Source organism: Typopeltis vanoorti, chromosome 25, assembly GCF_054136105.1.
Source record: "Typopeltis vanoorti isolate ZY-2024b chromosome 25, IOZ_Tvanoo_1.0, whole genome shotgun sequence".
Taxonomy (NCBI): domain Eukaryota; kingdom Metazoa; phylum Arthropoda; class Arachnida; order Uropygi; family Thelyphonidae; genus Typopeltis; species Typopeltis vanoorti.
In genome coordinates, this window is record NC_143573.1 from 37,163,059 (window position 1) to 37,187,612 (window position 24,554).

Sequence of the window (24,554 nt, forward strand, 5' to 3'; positions counted from 1 at the left end):
CTGGGAGACCGCAAAGCATGCACAAGACTAGATAAAAGTATTAAGTCATGGGAGATAATTTTACTCATTTAAGAAAAGAAACTGTTGAAGTGGTTTTTAGAGAGAGAAGTGAAACAGACACAAATGTATCAGGAGAAATAATCTGTGAGAAGGCACAGACTATAAGTTCTGATCTGAAAAAGATGCTTGTTGCAAATTCAAATTAAGTGATGGATTGTTTAGGCATTTTAAGAACAGAATAGGACCAAACCAACTGTTAGCTAGGGGAGGCAGCAAACAAATTTTTGGGAAATTTTGAAGAACTTGTTCAAGGTTATTTGCCATCCAAAGTGTTCAACTCTCATGACACTGGTCTGTTTTGGAAAAAGATGCTCAAAAGGCATACATTATGAACAGAAGCTGCCAGGACACAAAGACTCAAAAGATTGTTTGAAACTGGGATCAAATAACGTCTTGGGAGACATCAAAATGACGATACTCCTTATTTATCGATCAATCAATCAGAGAATCCAAGAGCACTGAAGGATGCGATAAAATCTTGACCTAACCGCTGACATGGCATTTAATAGTAATGATTAAAAGGTATCGATGAGCCATGAAAATTTTAAAAAAAATCAGTCATCCTAACACAATTTACAAGTTTTCAACTAACCATAATTATCTCAACACAGAAATAAAGAAGTTAACACAAATTTTTCAAAATCGGAATTACCCAACACAACGAATAAATTAAGCCAACAAAACCAGGCAAAACAATTCAACAACCAAAACAAACTTCCCAACACAAAAAAATTATCAAATTGCCATACATCCAGAACACATACAAAGCCTACAAATATATTTTCAAACACACTGACTACAAGCTAATTTTTGGTTCGTGTTCACCACGAACCAAAAATTAGCAACACTTCTAAAACCTACAAAATCTCACACACACAGAGCACCACAACGTAGTTTACAAATTTCCTTGCCAAAAAGACTGTGATGTCACCTACACAAGTTCTACTATCAGATCTTTATGGGCAAGACTATAAGAACACTTCCGTGACTGTAACATCCCTATTCAAGAACATTTAAACAATAAAAAATGCAACAACAAAAAGAAAAACAGAATACAAAGTACAGGGAGAACAGAAATAGCAGTCCACGTCTTGAACAGAAACATACCCTGCAAATCGACAAGGCCATAATATTAGATATACAAGATAACAAAACAATGTTTAGAAAATCAGAAACGATAGCCATAAAATGTGACAAAAACTCAATAAATGTCCACCAACCCTACATAATCCCTGAGAGTTGGAAGCCCCATAACATAAAAATTAAGTCACGACTCTGACCAATAGGAGATAACCCAAGCACACCAAAGACAGAAACACCAAGCCAACATGACATAGCCTCCACTTCCCTCACGAGTTCCGAAGATGCACTGTTGAAATGGCTCACACCCCGTTACTCCCACCCTTACTTTTTCCCATCAATCCTTCCTCTTCCCCAAAAAAGTTTCCATTTTCAGATTCTTCTCTCACCCCCCCCCCCACTTCCAAAGCACTCTCTACCCACCTTTAATAATAATAATATTATACATATATAAAAAAAAACAGGTTTTTTCAAATAATTCCCCAACATTGCTTTACCCCCACTTTTCCCAACTCCCTTCCTTTAACAGCAGATGAATGCATATTGCCAGGATAAGGAGACAGCCAACAACATCCAAAAAGGTATGTCCAAATTTTCCTCCTATATTATTGTTCATATATCGGTTTTTATAACACATCAGTAATGCCCTAAGATTTGAGTAAAAAGCCAGTGACATTGTGAAAAAGGGACACTCCTAAAAACAATAATTTTCATGATTCATTTGTGAATTATTTTATACAAGCAATACAGCAACATCAGACTAAAAACAAGTGAAGAAGACTATTTGCTGATAATACATCAACTCATAGCTTGGACCTTGAGTATTTTCACAAGATTCATAAAGGAAAATTTTGTTATCGTTATCATCATCTGAGACCTCTAGGGAGTCAAGGATTCATCGAGAGAGGCTATACATTATACAAACCAGCTGTCATACCTTGCCTTAAACTCATTCACACTAGATGCACTCACTACTTCAACAGCTACTGTTCCACTCACTCACTGCTATATGAAAGAAAAATTCCCTGAACAAACTTAACTTCCATGGATTTCCCTATGTTCTCTCCCCACCTTCCATATAACAAAAAAATTCATTAGACGATATCCTATAACCTCCTTTCAGAAGTTTATAGACGTCTATCATATTGCTCCTCTTTCTCCTGTTAACCAGTCTGTAATCCACATGCATAATCTGTCCTCATAATCTAAATTCCATAATCACAATATAATCTTTGTAACTCTTCTTTGCACCCTTTCCATAGCTTCTTAGAATCCCTTGGAACCCAGGATACCAAATTGTGAACAGTAATCCAAATGCAGTCTTATCAAGAGGCAAAATCACATTCTTACATGTCAAGGTTCACTTCAACATTGTAATTATCTTCTGTGTTGTATTTGCAATTTTTGCTATGTGACCTTTGAACTTATGCCAAGATCCCTAGCCAGTTTCTTGTAGCATAACCCTGCTAATAAAATATGCTGTTGGAAATCTCATCATGCTATAGTATAGTGCATAACTTTACACTTACTAACATTAAACTGATAGCCATTTTTATTTGGCCAAACTTCCAGCCTATTCAAATCATTCTGTACATGCTGGATATCAGTACTATCCTTGATTGGCCTGCCTATGTTCACATCATCAGCAAACAATTGCGTATCCCCTGTTAGATCCTTTCTAATGTCGTTAATTTATAGACTGAACAGCAATGGTCCAATGACTGAACCCTGTGGGGGGTACATCACTGGTCAGCTTAAATCTGGAAGATTCACACCCATCGTATACCACTTTTTGATGCCTGTCTGGCAAATCCACTTATCCATCAATTAAAGATGCCAAGAAATTATATTCTTGGTTTAATCATTTGTCCAAGTGTAAGCAAACAAAGTTTGCATGTGAAGTATCCTCACAACTGGGCATAGCACGATATGTCTGAAAGGGTGTGTGCCTTGCATTATGGGATACTAAGGCAATTGAATTATTAGCATCTGTATACAAGTAGCCCAGTCATAAAGATACTTCATGTCTAAACACTGTTTGCTTACACTTGGAGAAAATATTAAACCAAGAATATAATTTCTTGGATTCTTTAATTTATAGTTCAACCAAGTGAACAAACTTTCAGCATCTATCTCTTATCCAGAGTAATTTAATAATACGGTGATACACCTTTCCACTACTTGTATATGGGGAAATATATGACTTCTGCATTACTTCAACCTTGGTATCCCTTCTGGGTCTGGCTTCACTGATGGTAGCTTGCTTCCCAGGGAATAGAGAGGTTCTGCTTGGTGGTGTTTTTTTGGAGAGACAGACTGAGGATACTTGATACATGAGGATACTTCACATGCAAACAAAGTTTGCATGTGAAGTATCCTCACAACTGGGCATAGCACGATACATGTCTGAAAGGGTGTGTGCCTTGCATTATGGGATACTAAGGCAATTGAATTATTAGCCTCTGTATACAAGTAGCCCAGTCATAAAGATACTTCGTGTCTAAACACTGTTTGCTTACACTTGGAGAAAATATTAAACCAAGAATATAATTTCTTGGATTCTTTAATTTATAGTTCAACCAAGTGAACAAACTTTCAGCATCTATCTCTTATCCAGAGTAATTTAATAATACGGTGATACACCTTTCCACTACTTGTATATGGGGAAATATATGACTTCTGCATTACTTCAACCTTGGTATTCCTTCTGGGTCTGGCTTCACTGATGGTAGCTTGCTTCCCAGGGAATAGAGAGGTTCTGCTTGGTGGTGGTTTTTTGCCTACTACTGGGCAAAACCACTGCTGAGTTTACTGTCCTGGAGTGATGAATTTAGTAGTGATTCTTTAGGGTCACTCACTAAGATTTAGTATGATCTTGTAGATCACTCAGAGTTTTTGGAGAAGTATCCCTGCAATTTAATATACCTTAATAAAGGTCAAAACCAGTCTGGGTAGTGATCCTTCCCACAATGCATAGCATTATATAAATCCTGAAGGACACATTCTGCTTTGCATTATGGGATATTAAGACAATGGATGTGGTCATTAGCCTTATAAGTAGCTCAGTCATGAAGATACCTCATGTGCAAACTTGGACAAAGGATTAAACCTAGAATATAATTTCTTGGATCTTTAATTTATAGTTTAACCAAGTGAATAAACTTTCAACATCCACTTATTCAAATCAAGAATTTATATTCCAAACACATATTCTCCAATTTATGCAACAGTGTTTCATGTGGTATCCTATCAAATTCCTTAGCTAAAATAAATCCTATCACAGTGTATCCATTTCCTTTATTCAACTCAGCTAGAACATTGTTATAAAATATGAGCAAATTGCTAAAGCATGACTTCCCTTTAGTAAACCCATACTGTTCCTTACAGAGTACAGCTTGTCTGTCTCTCCATTTCTGTATGCAAGTTCTTACCAACTTCTCTAAAATCTTCACCACCACACCAGCAGATACTGATAAGGCAGTAGTTAGAGACACACTGGTTTTTGCACCACCCTTGTAGAGCAAAACTATCATACATTCTTTGCATTCCTGTGGTCTCTTTTCTGAGCTAAGACTCAAGATACAAACATGTCAAAGGCCTAGTCAATTTGGCTGAACATGCCTTTAGCATACATGCTGATATTCCTTCTATCCCTATTGCCAAATCTTATCCAGGTTATGCAATAGCTCTTCAACTTCATTCTCATGCACCCCTAACTCTTCATTCAGTGTAGTAATAGTACTATGCACCATGTTAAATATACCTGGTTGATATATCTTAGTAAAGTGAGTACTCATTAACTGAACTATCTCATTAGCTTCTGACACTAGAGTATCATATGCATTCAATAGTTATTCTTCTACATTCCTTCTTTCTTTTACTTGCAGCATAACAAGAAAATTCTTTTGGATTGCCATTAGCCTGCATAGCCAATTTCTTTTTATACTCTGATTAGTTTTCCAAACAATGCTCGTTACTTTTCTAGCCTACACTTTATATATTTCATAACTCCTCTCACTCATATTCTCACAATATTCATTCCACATGATCTTCTTATGGATAATTTCAGTCCCACCCTATTTATTCTTTGAACTCTATGGCTACATTCAGATATTGTCTCATTTAAGCATTTTTGTTTAAATTGCTTGCTGATATCTTTCCTATTCAGTAACATACTATAATTTAAAAGATAGTATTCTTCTAAGTTGGTCATAATTTCCAAATTTTACCCCCAAACACCATCTCATTGATCCAAACAATGGATCAGCATGTAGTCCCAACACCATATGTTTGAATACAATGTTTGAATACTGTTTTGTGGCAACTGCTACAGAAGGTAAGTCAAATTTAAAATAATTCTGAAAAAGTTATAACATCAGACACACTACAAAAAATGTGTGAGGCTTGAAAAGTGGTCCCAAATTCTTCCCAATTTTGAAGGATTCAAACCTAACAAACAATAAAACTAAAGATGTAGCACAGCTTGAAGAAAATCTGCAACAGTGGAAGATGTGATGGTGCTCGTCCAGTCTCATTCCAAAGATCTCTTCAAAGAAGGAATTTTCAATATTGATAACAAAGATGCATCAGAACCTGTATATATATATATATATATATACAGAGATTACAGAACTCACAATGCAAATTCTGGAGAAAGCTGTTGCCAAGACACAAACCGAAGTTGTTATTGTCTTCGTATGACCTGGCCATGACAGCATTCAAAGTTTCTTCAACAATTAATTCTCATATTGAGCCATATGCATTTATCCAGAATGACATGTCAAAGCCAAAATAGGCAAAAACTGATTCTTCATGAAGAACATGACTCTCTTCTCCCACCTTCAGAAGAATGTCAAGAATCTTTCCCCTCCACATCAGACATCCAAAAATTGTTTACAATTTGGCATACACTTAAAACAACATTAAGCAAGTGGAAAAAGTTTCATGGCATTCTCCCTCGAAAATAAACAGTGCTCTTAATCCAAACAATATTATGAAAATTACCAAAGAACCTCATCCAAACTTTTTCTAAAAAAGGCAATGCTCCTCAACTATCTCACCAAAGGTGCAACATTATTTATAGAGTTAAAAGAAAACACATTTTCATTTAAACTTTGTTAGAATTTTCAACGTTTTTCTTTATTAAAATGTAATGGATAGTCATGATTGTATTAGTTATTTCATTTTTGAGCAAATTAAAAAATATATATTTTTTTCTTTTTTTTTTTTTCAATTGTGTTTAGCTTAACATAGATATTTTCTTGAAAAGGAAAGGTCATATAAACTTTTTTTTATGTATTCTTTATTAGAACACACACACAATAAAAGCAAAGTCGGGTTGCTTAAGGATGAAAGGCAGAAAACTGGGTGGGGGACCTCCACATAGGCTTTAAGAGACTGTGGAGAACTGATCAGAACTTTAAACCTGATGTCCAGATATCATTTTGACATGATGTACACAATTTGCAGGTATTCATCTGGATAATGAATGAATGAACAAGGATGGACTGGCTTGGGAACTCAGCCAACCAAATTGGATTCTGTATTGCCTTAAACCAGAAACAAATGTGACAGCACAGCACCATAAAATGTCGTGATGATGGGAAGTCGCCTGATTAAAGAAGGCCCGTGCTGTTTTTGTTAGGGAACCAGAACAAAAAGTGAAAAACTCAACACAACAGAATTGATAACATAAGTAACAACAGAAAGGAGGCCAAACTGTACAGGAATTAGAGAAGTATAATATGGACATTACTAGTGTTAGTGAAGTGAACACAACTAAAACAGGTGAGATACTGCTAAATATAGGGTGTTATATTTGGGCAACAGTGATCAGGGAAAGGAAGGAATATGTATGCTGTTCAATGCATTAGCATTCAATTCTCTCACCAATTACTTAATGATCATCAATATGGTTCCTACCATTCTCACTTCACAGAAGATCTCTTAGCTAACTTCACCAACATTTGGATACAGTCCACAGAAAAGTAGTAAAAACTCAAGTGGTATTCATGACCAGCATCATGACCTTCTTAGCAAGCCATCATCTTTGTGAGTGGACTACCAGCTTCCTCTCTGGTCACTCATTGCAAGTCATGGCAGATAGTTTCCTTTCATCAGATTTTTCAATCAATCATGAAGTATATGAGGACTGTTTGCAATCCTATTTGCTGCTTGGCTGATGACAGTATCTTCATTCCTTTTTTTGCATTCTCATTGTGTAGGTGATGCAAAATATTTATGGTAGTTACTCCAAAACATATTTTTCTTATTTTGTTTATTTAGCCATAGCTGGCATTTTTCTGTCATTATATCTTATAACAAAAGGAAATTAATGACATTCATAATACTTGTTACTTATACAGTGAGCTCTCAATACATCAATCACTATTAAAACAAACTCACTCACTATAACAGCCTACTGCAATTTGCTGACCAAAGCCCCATAAATACGATAGTTGCTAAAGGATATTCATTATAAAAAAACCTATCTGCTATAACAAACTATTTCTGTTTCCTGTCATGGGTTTGTTAGAGTGAGAATCAACCAAACTACAACTGCAACCTCAGTAAGTGGAGAAAAAATCACTTCCCCACACACGAAATGGTTCTTTCAACTAAATACTGTACTTCAGTACTGAATTTATTTTCAACTCATCAATTATTTCCCTTTTTTATTTGGGTTTACTAGGCTACAAAAACAAACATATCTTTTATCTACTAGCTTACAAAATACAGAGAAAATAAAACCAGCAGAGTTGTGTCTCATAAACATTTAGATACTGAGATGGCCAACTCAGGTTGGTGGAAATGTATTAATAAATATGGAAAAATATTATTACTTAGAATTTTGCTAATATTAATTTTAATAGATAACTAAGGATAGTTATCTATTAAAACACATTAGTGTAAAATGATTTCCACATTGAAAATCAAATTTGCTCTCTGGAATCATAATTTTATAAGGGTGACTGCAATTCCCAAACTACAGAAAATCTATTATTTAGAATTTATTTTCAAATTTATTAATAGTAATCTGTCAGTTTAATATATTAAAGTACTTGAAGAAAATAAATAAACAAAAAGCATACCCAGGACCTGTGGTAACAGGTATAAGTATAACAGTAGTGTTAAATGAGGACATCTTGGAATCAGGAACTTGAATTCCATTACAGTGAGCTGGATTTGAAGTAATGCCTGCTCCAATCAATATTCCATTTTGATCCAATGTCAGAAAAATTGTGTCAGTGAGAGCAGATTCATACAAAGAGCACTAAGAAATTAAAATGTCAGTGATGTATTATAAACTTTATAACATTATAAAGTATTATGTTATAAACAATTATACTTACTTCAACATTTCTAAACTGTAGCACATCATATAACTACTGCTATAGAAATAAAATTTACATTATCAGTGTAAAGAATTTACAGTATCAATATTCTGGTGAATCCCAACTTATAAACTTAATGTGTTTGTAAGATGAATGTTCATAAGTTGAATTTGTTTTTCATGAGATATATTATTAAATTTTTTTTAATGTGTTTCTTCAGTAAATTTCCTTAATACAAAGATAGTGAACATGAATGATTCAAAAATGTATTCTAATTAATTAGATTAATTTATCAAACATAATGCTGTTTTTTGGGGTTTTTTCCTCAAAAGAAAGAAAATGCAGTCTATGTAAAAGTAGAACTTTATTTAATACATGACTGATATAGTTTTTTTTTTTTTTTGTATTAATATGAAAGTATGAATTTTTACAAAGTTTATTGTAAAAAAGACTAATTTGAAAATTCAATGTACTTTTTGTTTTCTCCATTTCTTCATTCATTAGTGTGTATAATGGCTAACTCTCTATCAATGCCTTTGCAGTGTAGAAACAAATAAGGGTTGGTTTTGTGTTTTGATTCTGAATTTAAACTTAAACAGCATTCCATTTCTTCAATGTTTCATTTTTTTTTTGCAAATGACAAGGGGCTTGCACTGCAGATGTAATCACAATTTTTTTGTTTGTCTTTTAACTGCTGCAGCTGTTAAAACAATAGTACACAATGTTATAAACAGGACCAATTGAATTAAGGAATTCACTATTTTCAGATTGCTTAGTTATGTAAAGTTTAGTTTCTACTGAAATTAATTTAATTTTTGTTGCCACATTTAGCACTTTCAAAATCACTTCATCTCTGAATGTTTTCCATATTTCAAGAGTTTATATATATATATATATATATATATATATATAAAACAGAACAGTATATTTACATATACCATTTTTTTTTATTACTTTTGAAATATACACATTTATTAATGCATAGGAATATGTTCAGCAAGTGAAATATATTCAATATGGCATAGAAAGGGGAAGAAAGTACTGGACCATTTTCCATTACACATTATAAAATATTCATAAGCATGGGATTTTGTGTTCATTAAATGAATTGGGGGTCACAATTTATTAGCCATGTGCAGTGTTTATAAATATGAATTGTTCATATCTTGAAAGTTCATAAGTAGTGGTTTGCCCATGTATATAATTTCTGCGAAATAAGATTTTTATAATGCACTGTTCACAACTGGATAAGTTTAACAGAAGGAAGTTTACAAAACATTTTAGGAGTTTAAACACCTACACAATCTCAACTTCTTAATGTGTTTCTGTCATGACCAAGTAATATGGCTTTATAAAAACCTAATTAATGCCCTGATTGGGTTTACAGTTGATACTCTGACTATGCAAATAGTATTTTTTTTTTTTTTTTGTCAAATGAGTGTATTCACTGGTACTTCTGTATGCCACCAACTAAATATGTCTTCAGAAATAAGATCTTTTAAAAAAAAATTGTCTGCATCCTAAATGGGATTCAAACCTAGGTTCTTTCTAACTAAAGGCCATGGCTGATATACTGACTGAGTTACAGAGGCTTACTGTTGTTATAGTAAGTAAGCCTCTAAGTAATCTTAGCAAGAGTAAGTAAGCCTCTAAGTAATCTTAGCAAGGTGAATCTTTTGTCTGGAAAAGTTGAAACTGTCAACAAGTGAAAAGTAAATAAAGGGAGATATTAAGTAGTCATTCTATTTCGACATTTGAAGAAATGCAAATTGGAAAGTTTCATCTTCTGTCCCAAGGATGCTAATAATATTAATTATTTTATCAGAGCAACCAGTGGAATATGTGAAATTTCAAACAGAAAAGTGGCTAAATGAAGAGGCTCTACTTTGATACAATGTTCATAAAGTGATAAAAAAAGTCTCTCCTCCACCTCTGGTAAAGAATTTATAATTTGTGCTTGTAATAAAATTATCTGAGGTAAGAAATTATAATCCAGGGAACCAGTGAGGATGAATGGAACAATGTATGCTAAATAAGGAAACAATGCATAGTCCCTATTGGGACTATGCATTGTAAACTTACATTAAGTTAAGAAGTTTTATATTTTGAGAGAAGGCCTGATAAAGAACTGATTCTAATGAACATTTGTCATCATCATCATCGAAGTCCTGCCATGTACCCTCAAGAGATGTATAGGATATGATAGTACTACATGAAAAATTTACATCATTACTAACTTCCTATCTACAAGTTTCCTCCAAATCAGTTTGTTACTTGTCAAGACTCCAACATTATCAGATCTTATGTTACTATCATCTAAGGCACTTTTTACTGTATCAATACACCTATATCTTGGTCATCCTCTGGGCCTTTTTCCTGCCAACCTGGCAGAGAATACTTTTGCTAATCTTTCCTCGCCCATTCTGTTTAAGTGAACATACCACCTGAGATTAGCTCTGCTAACACATTCCTGGATGCTGACAATGTCAAGTTCTTTCCTAATATCATCATTTTTAATATGATATTGCCATTGATGGCATCTGTTTGTTCCCCTAATCTTCCTCAGGACTCTAATATCTGCAGTCTCTAGTCTGTGGTGAAGTGCTACTTTACTTCTGACCCTGCTCTCAGATCCATAAGTTAAAACTGGTTTGAACACTGTCTTGTATACAGCTAATTTAGTGTTCCGACTAATTTCTCTCTTATTCCATATGAATTTATTCAACTGACTTCCTACTATACCAGCTTTGTAAATTCTGTTGTCTATTTCCATATTTAATTTACCATCTTCACTAAAAATCGTGCCTAATTAACTGAAATGTTTTACTTGTTCCACAGGTTCCCCATTCAAAACACAGTTGACATTTTCAACGATTCTCCCTATTTTCATTGTCTTTGTCTTTTTATTGCTGACCTTCATGCCATATCTATTACAACAGTTATTCAATTTAGTCAGGGAATCTTGCAGACTTGTAACGGATTTATTTAGAAGTATAACATTGTCCGCATAAAGCAAAGAGCTTGACATTAACATCTCCAATTGTGATATCAGGTTTAATACCCCTTTCCTTCATAATGTGATCCATATAGAAAATTAATAACAGAGGGGATAATGTACAACCTTCTCTGACATCAGATTTAACATTAAACCATCTTCCTGTACTTCCTTCAATTCTAATTGCTGACTTACAACTCAAATAAAGACCAAGTATCGCTTGATATAATGCCCAATCGACACCATATAACTGTAGTGTTTTGAATAACTTCTCTCATGGAATCTTGTCATATGCCTTTTCCAGATCTACAAAACTTAAATACAGATCTTTGTTATATTCCCATGATTTCTCCCTATTATGTCGATCTGGTACTTATCTAATTCCTCAGCTAGCTCCATTTCTTTGCCATTCAGGCTTCTTATGTTGATAGTACCAATCTTTAACTCTGGGGATGTTGAGTTGGGGTGTGTTTTAGGATTTGTTCCAGTAGCTGAATTTTCGCTGTTTGCCTTGGTTCCCTGGCGAAAACAACGGGGGGGGGGGGGGCTTGTTTAACTGGGGGATGCCCCAGCCAGCATGAAATTCTGTCATGTTGTACCATCATTTTGTATTTTGGTTTATGCCAATAAGAATACAATTTGGTCAGCTAAATCCCAAACTGCCAGCCCATCCTCGTTCGTTCAGTATCCAGGTAGATACCCAACAGGGTGCACCACGAGAAGGTGAGGATTGGACATTAGGTCAAAAGCCCTGGTTAGTTCTCTGCATTCCTTTAAAGATTATGTAGAGGTCTCCTCTCAGTTATACAGCTTTGAACCTTAAGCACCCCATGAACATTTGTTTGAAGGAATTTATTGCGAAAAACAAAATGTTCAGTCTAGTAGACTGATTAAGTAAGTGTAAAACAAACTATTAATAAATAAGGTTAATGAAAGAACTAAAATATTCCTTTAAAGATAAGAGATCTTAAAGTGTAGATTCTATTTAGAAGGCCTTAGATTCAAATACATATAGTTTTTAAATTAATTTTATTATGTATATAGGTTTTTTTTTTTTAGTTTCATTAAATATATATTTTTTTTATTTGGTTTTGAGTCGATCATTTCCTGGATTCAAAAAATAATAGAGTTATAAGTCAATGCACCAATTGGATCGAACTCTTGTAAATCTACTTAACACTTGTTTAAAAACAGTCTCTTTAAAGAGATGTTACAGTTGTGGTGCTTTATATGAACACAGTAAATCTCGCACACTTGAAGCATGGGGGAAAACAAGTCTTTCATATCATGAAACATTTAAATTAAATTACACTTCTCATTTCCAATAAACAAATTTTATAATCAAACCAGTGCTTTCATTTAGTTTCTGTTACATATGTCATTAAGCATGACATATGTAACAGAATCTATTATTTAAAAAAATAATAATAATTAATTGCATCTTTCTCACATAATTTCATTAACAAAATAAACCGATAATTATAAATGCAAAAATTAAAATTCACACAATCAAATAATTACTGTAGTATATCTATGTACGTTATTCTTCCAACACCTTTACCCCTGAAGCAGGTGTGCAAATGTTATAAAGTATTGTCCTAGGCTTCTTTTCACAGCTTACAACATGAATTAGCTTAGTGTAAATGCCTGAACATTATGTACTCATTTAGTCGTGTGGGGGTTCCCCATGTTCTTCGACCACCTCTTAGGACTGGTTGAACCCTCCTAATGAGGGATTAAGTACTATATCCTATGACTGTAGCCTGTGTGTTCACGGGACCGGTTTGCCTGCTTGCGGGATGAAAAACCCCAGATAAACTGGGGGGAAAACCCTGCTATCCACACCCAAGACTGGCTAACTTGGCTATGACTGAGAAAGATCCTTAAGCTTCTCACGTTGTCAACAGGAATCAAACCTAGGACACTCCTTCCCCAGGTATATAGTTGCGAAGCATAGCCACTAGGCTAACCGTGCAGACATTTTATGTACTGAAAATGCTTCTTAATATTGTTATTTGACAAAAGACAGGGTCGTGTAATTGAGTGCATTCTGAAAAGTGAGTCTGGCTCCACAGCAAGTGCAAGTGCTGCCTTGTTTTTGTGAATTTTATTATTGCAATATTTTCTTATTCTTTTTATATTAATTTCTACTTGTTTATTATTAACTTTATATTCGCCTGCAGTCGCACTTTAATTCTAGGCTGCCAATTAATTTAATAACAGTGTACAAAGTAAGGAAGACAAAGTGATTGCCTTTGGGTAGTGCCAATTCCTTTTTCATTCCTGGTGCTAATCCCCTTTCGGATTCAGGGAAAATTTATATTATGCTGTGCCACCCTAAATCCTAGACAAGAGAATAACTCAAAAATCAGAGATTTGACACTCAGAATAGTACACTATTATATAACTCCTAGACAATTTCGTTAAGTACTTAAATCTTACAACAACTAAATTTCAATTGCAGTCGTAGCCACCTTTATGTTTTACCTCCCGCCTTGGTTCTGACTTTTATGAGCGGTGCAATAGGAACAAAATCAGGCAAATCGTTAGATTAATACAAAAGAAAGACATTTAATTATCAAATCAAATATTTTACAGGTAATAACAATTTTACAGGTAACATAGAATCACAATTATCCTTGAGAATAAGTTCAATTAATTAAATGATATAAACTCACTCTTAACATTTTACAACATGAACCTAGATTAGAGCTTCAATTAATGGCTAAATATTCACTCCGTAATCAACATTCCTAAAGGTTATTGAATTAACAGACTGAATACACCTTATGGTATTAACATATTCCCACACAATCCCTTTTCTTAGAACATAGGGTTCCCTTTTTCACTTTGTATAAGCTCTAGAGTTCTCTCACTTACGAAACATGAATAACTGAACGTTCCTTGCACAAACAATGAATATCCCTCTTAGCACAATTACATAACAGAACAAAAGTTTACATTATCAGGGACCGTAGAAATACTTGGCCTTCTCCACACTTGTCTCGGAAGTGCTTTTGTCTCATTGACTATGCTCCTACTTGATTTCATCTAAAAGAATCAACTGGTGGGCTCGGACACGACTCGCCTCCTTCGAAGTAAATAACTCTAGCTTGCCGCTATCGGATCAAGTGGCTCAGCATGACTTATTGATCTGCGCTGTGCCTTCTGCAGGATCGGGATCTGTACTTCGCTGAACTACTGCTTGACCGGTGGGCTGCCTATAGACATCTCCATGTGCTCCTACAACCTCTGTGGGATCTCTCGAACTTGATGATCAGTTGAACGAAAGGGGAAAAAAGCCACGAGTTGGTGCCACCATGCTCTATATATCCGAGGCGCGATGTTTGCCTTCTTACGTCACGTTCTTTCTCCTTTGCCCACGGCACCTCACTTATCCTTTGCACCCAGTGCCGCTGTCTCCCCTAGCGTGCATCGCGGGGAAAACACCATGCACAATTCCTCTCTGGTGTATGCGATTGCCTTAGGTCTTTACTTCTCAATCCGATTATCTTATTCGCTCCATGACACAAATATTTACACAAAGTTCACATAGTTTTAACTTCTGTAAATTTTACAATGAATAACTATAATAATGTATAGAGAAAAATACCTAAATTATGAATGTTGTTGGTTGTTTACAATCAGTTTCACATTTTCTGATATACAAATATTAGAACCTGGAATGTTGTTGCTTGTTAAATCTGAATGAAATACTTGTGGATTAAATTTTCTTTCATTCAGAATTTAACATTATCTATCTTTCCTATTAAATTACTGTTTATGGATAATTTACATAAATTCACCCTTCATTATGAACAATTAACAGAAGAAAACACAAACTGAGTTGTGATGAGATGTGTTGTAGCATACATCTTAAACCCATATTAAAACATATTTCTGTATAATTACGTCTCAAGTATAGTGAGAATTAAAGAACGTATTACTTTGTTTTGTCATCACAGCATTTCATTTTTTTAAAACATTGTAAAGTAGACGTAATACTTTGGATGAATAAAAATTTTTGTGGTTAATAGATTTAAGTTGCATCTCTGGAACCCTGATCAAAAATATGTGATTTCGCTCAACATAGAATTAATTAAACAATTTAATGTCTCCAATAATTTTTCTCTGTTACAGAGATGTCTTCAGGGAAACAATATAAACTGTAATGTATACATAAGCAAAACAAATTAAAATGGAACTAACTAAACAGGTTTAATAAGCTTGATGTCAACAGAATGCAAAAAGACAGAATAATCAAAAAAATGGAAATTAAGTACTGAAAGTACTGGTTAGAAGACCAAGCAAATAGTGGAAAGAGGAATTGCAATGAACGCTACACTGCTACAACAGGTATATAAAACCTAAAGTGAAAGAAGAGAAGAAGACACCAAGTTTCCTATGACAGCCAAAATAATGGTGACATTAACCTACTGTTCTATTTCATTAAGCAGTCAACATATATTTTAACCAACATCTAAGTTCAAATACATAACCTGATTGGCATGTTCTCCAACTAACAATCCATTCTCATTTGTTAAGCATCCAAATGAACACGATAACAGGGTGCACCATGGGAAGAAAACTGAATCATAATTCCCAGCTGGTTTCCCACATTCCTGATAGACTATGAGGAGGGTTCCCTCTCAGTCTTCTGAAATATCAAGTCAACAAAATCATGTTACTGAGAACAAAAATGAAATAAGTGAAATCCTTTGACTTAATGAGTAAGATGACTTATTCATTCACTAAAATAGAGAAGTTTTTTTTTCATCTATTTTTTCCTTGAGCATTCTTCACATCTCTGAAGACAATGCCAAAGGTGAAACTACTCACACACCATAATGCAACATTTTTATTTTATTCATTCATTCATTCTTGGCAGTTCAATTATGTTGCCACAATATTTATTCCTTTCTGGTTTTAAATTTTCCATATATTTTAAAAATTTATTTTATTTTACAGTTTGGTTTTAATTCCTTTGTAATTTATTCTTTTATGGCATTTAGTTTTATGATTTTATACTTACGACGTATTATCTCAGTTCATGTTTCAAGTAAATTTCAAAGTTAGCAAGACAAGGCACAAAGTACTCCAGGTCTACCCCAAGGTATGTCTGAATATACATTATGTCATAATATTTGTATTCATTAAAATCACAGGAAAAAGTCAGTGCTTTCATATTAAGGATGGCTCTTTAAGAAAATAAGCTTTGCAATGTTATATTAAAAACAGCATGTGACAAATTTTTTTCAGAAAGGTAATGTCTTTTTCTAAAACTCTTCCCTGTGACAACTAGCATACTTTAGAATAAGTAAGATTCTCATTTAATATTAATATTTCATTAATTTGAAGCACAGTGCGAAGATGGCGAAGGCCTGAAGCATTTGCTCAAATATACATATAGTTAATGATATCAATAACTTTCTGTTGGATTCTGAATGAAGAGAAATTTAAATTATTAATACTCTCTTCAGAATCCAACATAATCCACCATGGCAAAGGCTACATTTGTAAATATTATTTAATGTAAATCACCTATTTATAAATTAATATTCATATAACTACCTATAAGTTGATTTAATATTTAATTATTTAATCAAGTATGTGTACTAATAAAGAAAAAACTCTGTATTAAAATATTATTAAGTTATTTTATTTATTGCTATGTTAATATTATAGGAGTTTGTATTTAACATTTAACTGCGTATTAATTGAAATGTAAATATTCTTTATTTGTTCCTCTTTGTAGAGGTATAACGTTATGCAATGCCTCAATTTTATTATATTTTTTGTTGTCATGGAAATGTATGTTAGATAGCTTGCACGAGTTTCGAACAGAGCGTGAGGGAGAATGTTAAAAGTTTACCGGAAAGGATTTTAGTTAAAGAGAGCATGAGAACAATTTAGGCAGGAAGAAGGAATATATAAGCTAGGAACGCTGAAAAAAGAGAGGATATTCTAATTCGGAGGAAGGAAAAAAAAAAGGAGATTGATTCGGGGAATCAGAGTGCGATATTAGCGAGTCGACGAGTCACTCAAGTAGCTAATTAAAGTCTGTTAGTCGTGGAGCAGGTTAGCTAGTGAGTTGCAGAATAACAAATAAAGCAAGCTAAGTGACTACTGAATGACTAGCTGTACTTTAGTTGAGATTTAATTTCAGGGCCGACTTTTCAAGGACACACGGAAACTTGAAGCATAGCACGGAGTAACTAGAGAATAATTAGAGGTAACAAGGTTGAGTTTAACGATAGCTGTGTTAAGAATTATAGTGCCTAAAAGATTAATTGAATGCCGGAGGAATAGGCAACTGTGCATGAAAACTTCAAGTTAAGGAATTATTGTGTGTCACCTTAGTTCATGAGTGATTAGTAGAATACTGAATTGGTCAAGTAATGTCTAAGATAGTACAGGCGTTTTACTTCATGCAAGAGCATTTAACCATGTGAATTGTGACCATTAATTAATTCAGTTATTACTAGGAAGATTTGTTTTAATGAGTGCCGTTAATTCTTTAAAGTGTATAAAGTTATAAAAAGTGTTCGAATATAAGTAGATGAAGAAGGAAGATTTCCGCTAAGAATATTCCAACCATTGATATTCCTATGCAGAGATATGTGTGTTTCTTCCTAAAATATCCCTATATTAACAGTAACATTTTTGCGGAGATTAGCTGAAGTATGGATTTAAAAGTGTATACTTGTGAAAAAGTGTTGCCGCTATTATATTGTATTTGAAACTTAAGTAACTGTGAAATATTTGTGTAAGTGGTTACCAAGGAACTTTATGACTTTGAGCTTTACCAAGTGTTTAATTGAATTTTGTGAAGGCTGTGTTTCGGACAACAGATTTACCATTGCTTAAAATTATATGACTGTATTATCAGAAGAGCTGAAATATTTATAATATTAATATCTCATTTAGTGATTTGAACTTAAGTATATAATTTGTGATCCTAAATTAAATGTTTGTTTTGTTAATCTAAAGTTGTATTTTGCCTGAATCTCTTTTACTGCACCATCCATAAAAATATTTGAACCAAAGCGGGAGAGATATGTAAGTTAAATAAACTCGGCCTGTAAACATAATAACAACATAAAGGAGAAATAGTTGAGAGTTGGTTTTTCTTCAATTCTTGAACAAATTCAGATACAGAGTGGCACAGTCTATAAATATAAATTTTCTCTATATTTGGATTAGAAATCAACTAGCAACCTATCAATTGTTTAAGAACATCGTAATAACTAAATATCGGATCCAAAGTATAGGTTAAGACGAAGTAGGATCCAGCACAGTGCAAAGATGGCGAAGGCTTGAAGCATTTGCTCAAATATACATATAGTTAATGATATCAATAACTTTCCTTAATGTGTATTTTAAAAGAGTAAATTTGGTGTATAGATTCTGTTGATATACAATGAAATGAAACCAAGGTATTGGAATTTTGAATTTCATTTTGTAGCAATGCAACAAATCCCTCATGTTTCTTCTCATAAAAGGAGCACCATTTGTGCATACACTTACTAAATTACACAAATTACGCTTTGCTCCCCGACATTAATCATTAAAAATATTAAGAACATCAAATTCACGTGTTCTCCCCCCCCCCACACACACACACACAAGAGTAGCCAAAGTTAGTAGCTCCTCAAAACGTTGAAAAACTGGAGTTACAACATGAATATAAAATAAAACTTGCACTGAGCCAGTAATATCGGTGGACTCATCTAGCGCAATCGAGAAAATTAAAGCGAATAAAAGTTGAGCAGGTCTCAGATGTGAACTGCAGACTAAAATATACAAACATGATTGAAGAAAATATGAAAGAGTTTGAGAACAGGAACCAAATCTTGGAGATTCAGTGGCAAGCCCTGAAGAAAACACTGATTGATTCAGTCAGAGAGGCATGTGGAGAGGCTGTCTGTAACGATAGAAAAATCAGAACTCCATGATGGACACAGGAAGTTAAAGAGGCAGTGAAAGAAAAGAAGAAAGCATATCAAAAGTTCTCTTAGAGAATATAGAAATAAAAGTAAAAAAGCTAAACACTGTAAAACTAGCTAAACAAAAGTCATGGGAGGACTTCGGCAAGAACATAGAAAATAAAAGGACTTAGAGATGATAATCGTGACATGAAAACAGGAGAAAAAGATATCCTTGAAGTATGGAGTAATTACTTTGAAAAATTGCTAAATGAAACAAGCAGTGATGACAGCATAGTGGTAAAAAACACTGACCGGGCGTACGGTCAGGAATACATATCGATACTTGAAGTAGAAAAAGCCATCAAAAGCTTGAAATATGGAAAGGCAGCAGGAGTAGATGATATTTGACCAGAAATGCTCAATTATGGAGATATAATTGAGCATTTCAGGAAAAAGTCTTACAGTGGCTGCATTGCATTGTTCAAAAGGCTTGGACAGAGGGATGAATTCCAGATGATTGGAGTAGAGCTCTCATAGCACCCATATATAAAAAGGGAAATAAAACAATGTGAGAATTCAAAAGGCATTTCTCCTGGTAAGATATATGCAAGTATACTTGAGAAATTTTGAGAAGAATTGTGAAAGACAAGCTTGGTGAAGAACAAGCTGGATTCAGGATAGAGGCTGTCAGTATCAGATTTTCACTTTACGACAAATAGTGGAGAAATCATGGGAATATAACAAAGATCTGTATTTAAGTTTTGTAGATCTAGAAAAGGCATATGACAAGGTGCCAAAAGAGAAGCTATTCAAAATGCTACAGTTATATGGTGTCAATGGGGCATTATATCAAGCAATACTTAATCTTTATTTGAGTTGTAAGTGAGAAGTTAGAATTGAAGTACAGGAAGGTGATTTAATGTTAAATCTGGTGTCAAACAAGGATGTGCATTATTCCCTCTGTTATTATCTATATAGATCACATTATGAAGGAAAGTGGTATTAAACCTAATATCAAAATTGGAGATGTTAATGTCAGCTCTTTGCTTTATGTGGGCGATTTTATACTTCTAAATAAATCTGCTAGAAGTCTGCAAGAGTCCCTGACTAAAGTGAATAACTGTTGTAATAGATATGGTATGAAGGTCAGCAATAAAAAGACAAAGACAATGAAAATAGACAGAAATATTGAAAATATCAATTGCATTATGAATGGAGAACCTATAGAACAAGTAAAACATTACAACTATTTAGGCACGATTTTTAGTGAAGATGGTAAATTAGATATGGAAATAGACAACAGAATCAAAGCTGGTGTGATCGAAAGTCAACTGAATAAATTAGGAATATGGATTAAGAGAGAATTTAGCCAAAACACTAAATTAGCTGTATACAAGACAGTGTTGAGGCCAATTTTGGCTTATGGATCTGAGAGCTTGGTCAGAAGTAAAGCAGCACTTCACCAAAGACTAGAGACCGCAGATATGAGAGTCCTGAGAAAGATTAGAGGCATGAATAGATGGCATCAATGGCAATATCATATTAAAAACGAGGATATTAGGAAAAAACTTGACATTGTCAGCATTCACGAATGCATTAGAAGAGCTAATCTCAGGTGGTATGGTCACTTAAACAGAATGGGAGAGGAAAGATTAGCAAAACAAGTGTTCTCTGTCAGGTTGGCAGGAAAAAGACCCAGAGGAAGACCAAGATATAGTTGGATTGATACAGTAAAAAGTGCTTTGAAACATAAGATCTGATAATGTTAGAGTCTTGACAGGTAACAGATTGATTTGGAGGAACATTGTAAATAGGAAGTTAGTAATGATGTAATTTTTCATGTAGTACTATCACATCCTGTACACCCCTTGAGGGTATATATCAGGAATTTGATGATGATCACATAACACCTCCAGGGAGCCCAAAGACTCATCGAGGTAGGGCACCTTCTCTACAGCTCTCTGTCTCCACCATTCAACCTACCAACAACTACACCAACGCTATCTACAGCCTACCACCACCACTAGTATTTTCACAAACAATCACAAACATCCATGCCCATGGCAGGATTTGAATCTGCAGCCTTTTGGCTGGAGAGCAGATACACTAACCACTCGGCCCACCAGGCTGGCATAAGTACAGATTTTCTTGGTTCTCTTCCCAATTTTGCACACTGGAGGTTCTTATATGTATCATTATGCTGATAAATATCTTTTCCACATTGAAATCACAAAGTAAACAACATTTTATTTTTAACTGCAAGCATGTAGTAGCACTGCAGCTCTCATTCTGTATTAAATACTCTATTTTTCTCCTTAATTGTTATTTTCTTCATATTTGACATATTTTGGATATCAAATAAATAAAAAAATTAATAAACAAAAACTTCTATTCATTGAGCTTATTATAAAACAACAATACATGACAGAATCACAATATGGCAACTCACACATGCAAAACTAACCCTACGCCGAATCAAGCTGACATTGTGCCGAGTGGCCTCAAATAACAAATAAATATTATATATGTGTGTGTGTTAACTGCTGAACAATGGATAAGGATGAAATGCCAACCAGAGAACAATAATAGGTGTTAATTTTTTTAACACAAAGTTTAAAATAACGATTTTTTAAAATACATGCCATTTTAGAATGTATAATTTGTAAACAATGAAGATATGTCATTGACAAAATATGAAAAAAAGGCTGCAAGTTCTCCATCTAGCACATCAAGAAGTTTCAAAATGCAGATTTTGTAAAAAAAGTTTGAGATTTCTTATTTCATCAAGCACCTCCATAGGACAATTGTCATAATGACAGTACATTATCCCCTTCAGTTGGAAAAGGCCTAAGTTTGATTCTTGTTGTAATGAGAGGAATCTTTAGATTTTTCTTCCAATTAAAAGTGAGTCATCCAATCACATACTGAGTAGCAGGGTTTTTGCTCCCAGAAATTCAGGATTTTAATCATGCATACAGGCAAATTGGCCTTGAGAATACATGCAATTTACATACAAAAACTAGTGGTGGTGTTGGGCAGTAGATGGCATTGTGCATAGATGATAATGGTAGTAGAGATTCTGTGTAGCTGGCAGATTAAATAGTGGAAAAAAGTCCTTGGACTTCTTGGAGGTATCACATCATAATAATAATTTCCCTACCAACATAATGATTTCTAAAAACGTTCTGATATCCAATGATTTCTAAGAACAAAAAGAATTAGTAATAATTTTCTTGGTTTTTTTAGAAATAAACATTCAAAACTAAGCATGTTTCTTTTTTGTGACAAAACAATAGAAAAATAGGACATGAAACTTGAAAATTCTCAGACTAATGATTCCCTATTTCATTATTCTGAAGTGAGCTGTAACAAAGTTATATAGTTGGAAGTTTTTTCCCACTTGGTTAGACTATAAATTATATATTTAGTTTAATCCTTTATCCAAGTGTAAGCAAACAAAGTTTGCGCCTGAAGTATCTTCAGGACTGAGGCAACTCGTGGGAAAGGTGGACTGAGTTATGATCACTTTCCTTAGTATCCCATAATGCAAAGCACACCTCCTTGCAGACACGCATAATGCTATGCATTATGGGGTCACCATCCAGACCAGTTTTGACCTTTATTGAGGTCTCTTCAGTGGGAGTCAGGCCCAGAGATGCTACCAAGGTTGAAGCAATGCAGAACTCATATTTCCATATGCCAGTTGCCAAAAGGTGTCACACCTTATAATTAAATTACTCTGGATTAGAGAAAGATGTTGGAAGTTTTTTTCCGCTTAGTAAGGCTATAAATTATATATTTAGTTTAATCTTTTATCCAAGTGTAAGCAAACAAAGTTTGAGCTTGAAGTATCTTCAGGACTGGGGCAACTCGTGGCAAAGGTGGACTAAGGTGTGACAACTTTTTGAATCTCATGAACAAAAGTGTTCATGAAATGTCAACAATTTTTGGCTTATGTAATGGAGACATTAATTAGGATTTCTTAAGGGTTAAAGCAGGATAACTGGGAAGAGATCTCCATGTAGCCTATAAAGAATGAAACCTGACACAACATGTAGTTCTCACTTTCTCATGGCGTATTCTGTTATTAGGTATATCCACTTAAATAACACATGAACAAGGATGGGATGACAAATTTCGAAATGTAACAAGCCGAAGCGGAAGTGCATTCTACATTGGCCTAAATCGCACACAAACATGATGATAAGACATAAAATGTCATGCCAAGATGAGGTTAACTCAGTTAACACACAACTCCCGTTATTTTAATCAGGGAATCAGGATGAACAGTGAAAAGTCAGCTACTGCAAAAATGTTAAGCTCAATGAAACTGAAGAGCGGAACTAGCAATGTAAGAGGCATCTTAAAAGCCATGATGTTAAGCTAGGCTTCAACATGTCAGATCATAAATTCTAAATAGTAGCATTAGCTAATGAAAATTCATAAGTTAATGAAAAATGATCATAAACTATATTTTTATAGAAAGAGAGAGACAATTAACCCTTCAATGGTGAGATTTTATTCTGAAAATGTACATCTGCATGGCTAATTAAAATCAAGTGAAGATGAGTATACTTGTCAAAAGCAGAGTAAATGTAATTTTGCTGCCCCGTGCAAATGCACATGTTGCATCATCAGTAGAGCCAGCCCTGCATAAGTGGAAGACGTTATAACACTAATTAATTATGGAAGTCACTGGCATAAAATCTGTTTATCTGTAGAATTTTTGGCTGTTTCGTAGCCATTTTCAATACACTACAAGAAGATAACTACAAAAAGAGAGAACAATTAAACTGAAAGCACGTGATATTATAAAATCTAATGACTACAGGAGAATAACTCCATCTGAATTAATGGATAAAGAAATAAATTAAAATAGCAAAATATTTAATTTATTTAATTAATTTAAATAATTAATTACAATTTATGAGACATTAATGGCAAGTACTAGTTAGGATAACTTCCCAAAATTAAAAAAGGCAATTTTTGTTAAGGTTAGTATTGTGAATGCGTGATTAACAGCTTTCTTTATAGTCTTTCCAGTAGAAAATAGCTTTTGTGTAGAGTTTTGGTATTATTCCACTAATTCTGTGTTTTGTAGATAAGGCATAGCTTGCTAAACCAAATTTATTAGGCTTTTTTTTTTTAAAGTGAAAT

At 33.9% G+C, this 24,554-nt stretch overlaps 1 protein-coding gene across 1 annotated transcript in view; it reads right to left on the reverse strand.

Moving 5' to 3' along the window:
* EMC10 (ER membrane protein complex subunit 10) overlaps positions 1-24,554 on the reverse strand; it is a 145,571-nt gene that overhangs the window by 60,846 nt on the left and 60,171 nt on the right. The window contains exon 5 of the mRNA XM_090414487.1: positions 8,232-8,413. Coding sequence (XP_090270613.1) covers positions 8,232-8,413 — 182 coding nt within the window. The remainder of the gene's footprint in view (positions 1-8,231; positions 8,414-24,554) is intronic.